At 39.6% G+C, this 7,197-nt stretch overlaps 1 protein-coding gene across 1 annotated transcript in view; it reads right to left on the bottom strand.

Moving 5' to 3' along the window:
- Nucleotides 1–851: 851 nt before the first annotated feature.
- The window catches only part of LOC124789248 (solute carrier family 22 member 7-like), a 110,490-nt gene continuing 104,144 nt past the window's right edge, over nt 852–7,197 (bottom strand). The window contains exons 7-8 of the mRNA XM_047256543.1: nt 2,032–2,246; nt 852–880 (exon numbers count right to left, since the gene is read on the bottom strand). Of these exons, the coding sequence (XP_047112499.1) occupies nt 852–880; nt 2,032–2,246 (244 nt within the window). The remainder of the gene's footprint in view (nt 881–2,031; nt 2,247–7,197) is intronic.

Genomic DNA, 7,197 nt, shown 5'->3' with positions numbered 1-7,197 from the left:
CTAAAACCTAAAATCAAAGCTAGTGCACCATTTTACTTCTCCTTTTTTTACTTCAACCATTTTCGCTCTTGCCAAGTGAAACTACAGTTACTTCATGTTTTTAAAAGCTCCAAACGCTGAGTAACAAGGACTTAAAGGTACCATAATTACCTTAAAATAAATAGTGTGTTCATTGGACTAGGCAATTAATTGATAAGTATACAACCCATAAATTTCTTATACTTGTATTGCAACACATCATGCAATTTAACAATAATGACTGGAAGATACTATCCTTAAATGCACAACTGACAAGTGTTTGGTATATTGCGAATAAATAAACCTATGATCGAATAATGTATCAATACTATAAATTCTGCACATATTCTAAAGAATTTTGAATATTAAAAAAAAGATACAAAGGCATCAATAGTAACATTTATTCCTTGTAATCTTTTTGTGTGGTTCTATCATATGTTATCACAATTTTTCGTTTCAGCACACACAGTAATAATGTCTGTCTATAAAGCTAATTACTTACTGTGATATAGCATATAACATGTTTTGCATCTTCTGACAGTAAATAGTCTTTGTATTTCTGTTAATTAAAGTGAACCCTCAAATAAAATGGGTTCCAATTTTCAGATGTTATCTGATAAAATTGATTAATTTTGAGTAGTCATCTAAGATGACTGTCATAGCAAATTGAGTGGGTTAGTCCAGATTTTCAAACAGATGCATATTACAAGAAAACTTCATTTTATTATATGTCGTCATTTACTCTTTGTTGCTACCAAAATAGTGCTTAATTTGTAAAGTTAGTTTGTTCATCTCTTGTAACTGAATTTCTTACTGTTTCTTAAACAACCACTTCATGTGTAATCATAGTAAACATCATCAGCTGCTTACAACAAAAATAACTTATAATTATAAGTTTTCATATATTTTCTCAGCAAGGATTTTTGGGTTGAATCCATGTTTCCAGGCTTGTATTTAATTATGAACTGCCGATGGTCTCCACTTTCAAAACAGGTTAGATTTTGTAGCTATATATTGTACCTGCATCAACAGTTACTCTTACAAATTCCATGTTCCCATAATACTGGACTAGGAAATTATAGGGTAGATTATGATAAATGAAGCTGTTAATCTGTCCCTATCAGTTCGAATAGATCTCGTTCTATGTACTAAAATACCTGTTCCCCAACAACAGACATCAAGTAGAAGTTGTAAACCACTAAGACAACCGTCTAGCTCCACCAAACGGTCTTTTACCCATAACTGGCACGTCTTTACTTCTATTTTTTTTGCCCTATTTTTGTTCTCCCCCATCGACGAAGCAGCTGAATATTCACTTAGCGATTACTTGCTTCATGATTTAGATTAAATTTCAGTAGATTTGTGTTTGTATAACTGTGAATCATATCGTTGGTATTTTTGCCGTTCTCATGCTGATTAAATTTATGGACTAGCTGTGTAGCTTATAGCTGTACAGTGTATTAATCAGTATATTTGAGTATTTGTTGAGTCGAGTTATGGCAGTATACTGTTTTCTCGTTTGTTGTATTGTATCCCCCCTTCTATCCCATTCCTGATCAATTCGATTACCTGCAGTGACTTATTCCTGTAAATAGATAACTAAGTTATTTACCCCTTGCTGAAAGCAAAATGTCTACTATTCCATTAAGCCAAGGAGAATCAACGGCAGTACAACCCTTCCACCCTACGAAATTGGCGACGGGGATCGCATTCTAAACCTTAGAATTTGTAACAGCGCATATTGACCATCATCACGCATTACTGTACATGGCCATTTATTATTGAATTTCGTCAATATCTAACCTGTGGTTCTTGATTGCCACAGTCTATGAGCAACAGAGAAGCGAACATTCCTGGATGTGCTCCATCTGTACTGATCTCATAGTTGACCTACTTGGTTATCACAGCAGTCTCCTCTGACTATTGACATCTAACTGATCTATCTTACGATTTTCAACCAATTTTTAGATAAGATAGAGGCTAAATCATCAGAGAGACATGGTTGCAGCTCACCAGTCAGCAGGCAGAAGATGAGGACACAGGCCATTGCAGCCAAGAGTGCACTGGCCACGCCGGGCCAACGGCGACCGAACCTCGCTCCAAAGTAGTTCACCAGGTAGTAGGCAGTGAACTTTGCCGCCCCCTGCGCCACTATCCCCAGGAAAGGGTTCGCGCTCAATCGGCTCACTGCTATCACCGGTGAGTACATTGTCAGCAGGTATACTGACCTGGTAACGACCAGAAATGCGCACATTATTCCATATCCACTAACAAATCAACATGCACAGACTCCTTTACATGGGCTTACGACACAGTCTTTATTGTAAAGTCTGATTAGAAATTGTCATTAAGCTATATCTGTACCAAAACTGAACTAAAAAATACGATTTTACCATCATCATACATAAAGACTTACAAAACTTGTACATTGGTTTTAGGTACCCTTGATACCAGATCCATGTAAAGTGTATGACAGATAGATGGCCAGTCTGAAACATCTTTCCAAACAAGCCCTCGTGATCTGATGTTCTTAGTAGCTACAGTAACGTGGATTGTCAGTTCTATTAATTTAAGGCCGCTCTATTTCCTAATATATACATTACTTAAGTTCATGACCGAATGTAGCCTTCGCATCCAGACCATTTTCATGTAGATTTGAAAATGATGCTGTTTTAAGGCATCTGTACAGGTGTCGGTCTCTAACTGGTGGGGGGGAGTAAGAAGGGAAAAGTCACGTGACAAGGTAAGCAAGCCGCTCCCACACCTTCTACACGTACTTCAATGTATGCACTAAGATCGAGAAATAGACTGGTGTAAATGAGATAGGAGAATGATAGGTGTTTCCCTTCTTTAGGTAACAATAGCGCCAAAAGTGGCGATACAGGTGATGCTGCATCTCTGCAGGCACAGATGAATGGACGCCCTGAGGGTGCGACCACACGACGACGTAATCATGGCAGGAAAATGACGTCATGACAGATCATTAGTGGACATTAAAACAGGCGTTGAGCGCCTGCACACTTCCTGTCAGTCACCGTGACCTGTTGGTGATGCATGCCAGCTCATCTGACGCGTTCTCTTACGAGAACTTGCAACACTACAACCCACTACCTTACGTACATTTCAGCTACCTTGATTTCTCGATTGCATAACAATTTTTGTAAATACATGTATTAATGAATTTTCTCATTTATTAGTGTTTATGAAAATTTTATTTTTTGTTGACAGGATAAGTAAGAATTATTCGTGTCAAATCATTGTAGTAAATACGCTGAGCATGTCAGGGAAGCTTCTATTGTGTAAAGCACAGTAACAATATCGTCGTTGGCAAGAGTGCACAGTGGTGAAGGCAGAGAAGTAGTTGCGAAGCATGTCTGGAGGAACGGACGTATTCGTTGAAGTGCAAACGCCAGAGCGTTTTGCGTCGAAAATGTTGTGATATGTGGCCAGGAAAATTATAAGTGGTCGAGCAAGTATGTGGGCACAGTACATGGTCACAAGAAGATTTTCGAAGCATTGAAGAATATTGCGTGCGCCAGATTTATTCAAGCTGCACACTAATCAAAAAGAGCCTGTTGTCGATCATGGAACTCATAATAAGCACTACTTTGCACCACAGGCAACGCATAGCGAAGTGAGATCCTGCAGTGTTTCGTAGATGTGTAATTCGCATGCTAGCATCTTAGGAACTTCTTGGAACATTATACTTCATTTAGTCAAAGAATGAACTTGTCGAGAGAAACTTAATTGACACTAGTCATCACTTCACCACGATTCCAAGAAAGTTATAAATGCAAAAAATAGTCAAAAGAAGCCAGATGTAATTAAATTTACTGTTTATTTTCAACCGAGTCATTATTGCAACAAAATACAGGGTGATTCAAAAAGAAAACCACAATTTTAGGAATTTAAAACTCTGCAACGACAAAAGGCAGAGCTAAGCACTATCTATCGGCGAATTAAGGGAGCTATAAAGTTTCATTTAGTAGTACATTTGTTCGCTTCAGGCGCTGTTGACTAGGCGTCAGCGTCAGTTGATGCTAAGATGGCGACCGCTCAACAAAAAGCTTTTTGTGTTATTGAGTACGGTAGAAGTGAATCGACGACAGTTGTTCAGCGTGCATTTCGAACGAAGTATGGTGTTAAACCTCCTGATAGGTGGAGTACTAAACGTTGGTATAAACAGTTTACAGAGAATTGGTGCTTGTGCAAAGGGAAAAGTTCTGGACGGCCGAGAACGAGTGATGAAAATGTAGCACGGATCCAGCAAGCATTTGTTCGCAGCCCAGGAAAATCGACTCGCAGAGCTAGCAGAGAGCTGAAAATCCCACAATCAACTGTATGGAGAGTCCTACGAAAAAGGTTAGTTATGAAACCTTATCGTCTGAAATTGGTTCAAGCACTGTCTGCAGCTGATAAGTTTAAAAGAATCGATTTCAATGATTTTATCCTTGCTCAAATGGAAACAGATGAATCTTTCGTTTCAAAGATTGTGTTTAGTCATGAAGCAACTTTCCACACTAACGGGAAAGTCAACCGTCACAATGTCTGTATATGGGCCACTGAGAATCCGCGGGAAACAACTCAGTATGAACGTGACTCGCCTAAGGTGAACGTTTTCTGTGCCATTCCAGCCAATAAAGTTTTTGGTCCCTTTTTCTTCGAAGGTGCTACTGTAACTGGACTACAGTATCTGGAGATGTTAGAGAATTGGCTGTTCCCTCAGCTCGAACAAGAAGCACAACAATTCATATTTCAGCAGGATGGAGCGCCACCACATTGGCACTTATCTGTCCGTAACTACCTGAACGTCAACTACCCGAGGCGATGGATCGGCCGCCAGGCAGCCCGTGACAGAGCACTTCATCACTGGCCTCCAAGAAGCCCTGATCTTACCCCCTGCGATTTTTTCTTATGGGGGTATGTTAAGGATATAGTGTTTTGGCCACCTCTCCCAGCCACCATTGATGACTTGAAACGAGAAATAACAGCAGCTATCCAAACTGTTACGCCTGATATGCTACAGAGAGTGTTGAACGAGTTGGAGTATCGGGTTGATATTGCTCGTGTGTCTGGAGGGGGCCATATTGAACATCTCTGAACTTGTTTTTGAGTGAAAAAAAACCTTTTTAAATACTGTTTGTAATGATGTATAACAGAAGGTTATATTATGTTTCTTTCATTAAATACACATTTTTAAAGTTGTGGTATTCTTTTTGAATCACCCTGTATAGTAGTACCGACAATTGCTCATATAGTGTTGCACTACTAATGCAGACAATCAGTTGAAATTAAAAGTGATTTTAATTGAAATACAGTTTCTATGATAATTATATGGTGGATTTTATGTAGTGCAAGTAGTTTTAGAATTTTATGTTGTATTTTGTAAGTCATATTTTATGCACACATCAAAATAACACTGCTAGTGAAAAACAGGTATGGTGTTGCGATAAATGAAAGTTTTTACTGCATCTATTTGATAAACCATCAGCTGTAGAGTAAAAAGTAAAGAATAATAAACAGTTTTGAACATGAAGGATATTTTGAGGCAGACAGCATTCTCGTGAATTGCGCAACATTTAAGGAGTCAACCGCCCCTTACATATGGAGAACAATATATCTTTGCCTCACGCAGCTCGCAGTAGGTACTATCGATAGTCGAGAGCCGAGTGCGCCAGAAAGTAGTCAGTGTTGAGACTCCGAAAAAGTAAGTTGTTGACTACTAAACGAGCAGGGCGGATTTCGGCAGGATGGGTGACCGCATTTACCATTGTTTAACGGCTGTGTGTGTCACCCAGCGCCGTAGGCGTGACCTCCAGCAAATACGGAAATGGCATTAACTAAGTGACTTGTCGGTATGTTTAAGTGTTCATTTGCATACCGTGATTATGCGATAACCGCGCCGGACACCAACGATTTGAATTGCAGTGAGGATTGTGCAGTTGGTGCTACATGGAGGATATTGGTGTGTGACGATATTAATAGCCGACCTTTGATAAGTTAACCGTTATTATTTTGTCAGAGGAAGAGAGTAACTTTCTCATTCGTGCTGTTTAGGCAATATATATAGAACCCTAACAACAAAGTATGTACCGATTATTGCTACCTGACATTCAAATTGACTTTGTTGGATTTGATACGAAACAACTCCCGTTCAAATATTAACGGATCAGCTTTTATCAGCTGCACACGGTCGAACTATTCTAAACTGTTAGGCTGTTATCCACAAGTCAATAACGATGAGTTCTAAAAGGGAGTGTTTCATTGTGGCATTCTATGACAGGACAGTGTGCAGTGCGATAAGAGGAGGAGAATAACAACAAATGGTTCAAGTGTGCTTATCGCGAAAGAACATTGGCAGTATTAAGAAAATCACCAAAAGTTTAAACAGTAACGAAAACTTCTCATTAATTTACGTATGTATGAACAATTGAGAAATTTCGTGAAAAAGTATCTTCGATAAACGGTACTTTGTAATGGTTTTCATTGTGAAAATGCATAAAAAAACTTCAGACACTGTATTACGATGTAATTGCAGGATAATAGAACGTTCTGACACCTAATAATTAAAAGCTATTGGCAGTATCAGACGACAGGGACAGTGTTAAAAACTCTACTGTGGAGTACAAGCACGGAAATTCGTGTGTAAAACAGTGCGAGGTTAATATTAACGAGAGACACGGGTAGAAATTATCGCGACATAACTGATCGCGTATTCATTACAAACGTGTCAAAGAAGTATCGTGCTCAGTCTTTACGCACGAAACCGGCTGTAAACCGTTTATAAATCTCGAAAATTAATGTGGACCCATAATCTTATACGTAGGCAATAATGCACGGAGCCCAGCAGCCGCGTCAAAGAACGTCAGTCAGGAAGTAATTCGACACAGCACCAGTTACAGCCACGTGAGAGTTTCGACGGCGTAGACATGCTACACCGAGCAGCCACCAACACGCTGCCGAAGCTGACATCTCGTGGAGAAGCTACTAAGTATCCTGACCACAGTGCCACCTGTCCACCAATCAGCGAACTTCGACGACAACGTCTATACAGATTGCACCGGGCGGCGTGCAGCCAGCGACGCGACAGCCAAGTCGCCGCATATAACGAGCCAATGGCATTGACACCAGCGGCAGCGACTAGAGGTGGCAAAAAATAACTTAACTGATAGAAATAAC

The sequence above is a fragment of the Schistocerca piceifrons genome, chromosome 3 (genome assembly GCF_021461385.2).
Source record: "Schistocerca piceifrons isolate TAMUIC-IGC-003096 chromosome 3, iqSchPice1.1, whole genome shotgun sequence".
Lineage (NCBI taxonomy): Eukaryota > Metazoa > Arthropoda > Insecta > Orthoptera > Acrididae > Schistocerca > Schistocerca piceifrons.
Note: the sequence above shows the minus strand (reverse complement) of the source record. Positions and strands in the feature narration are given on the sequence as shown.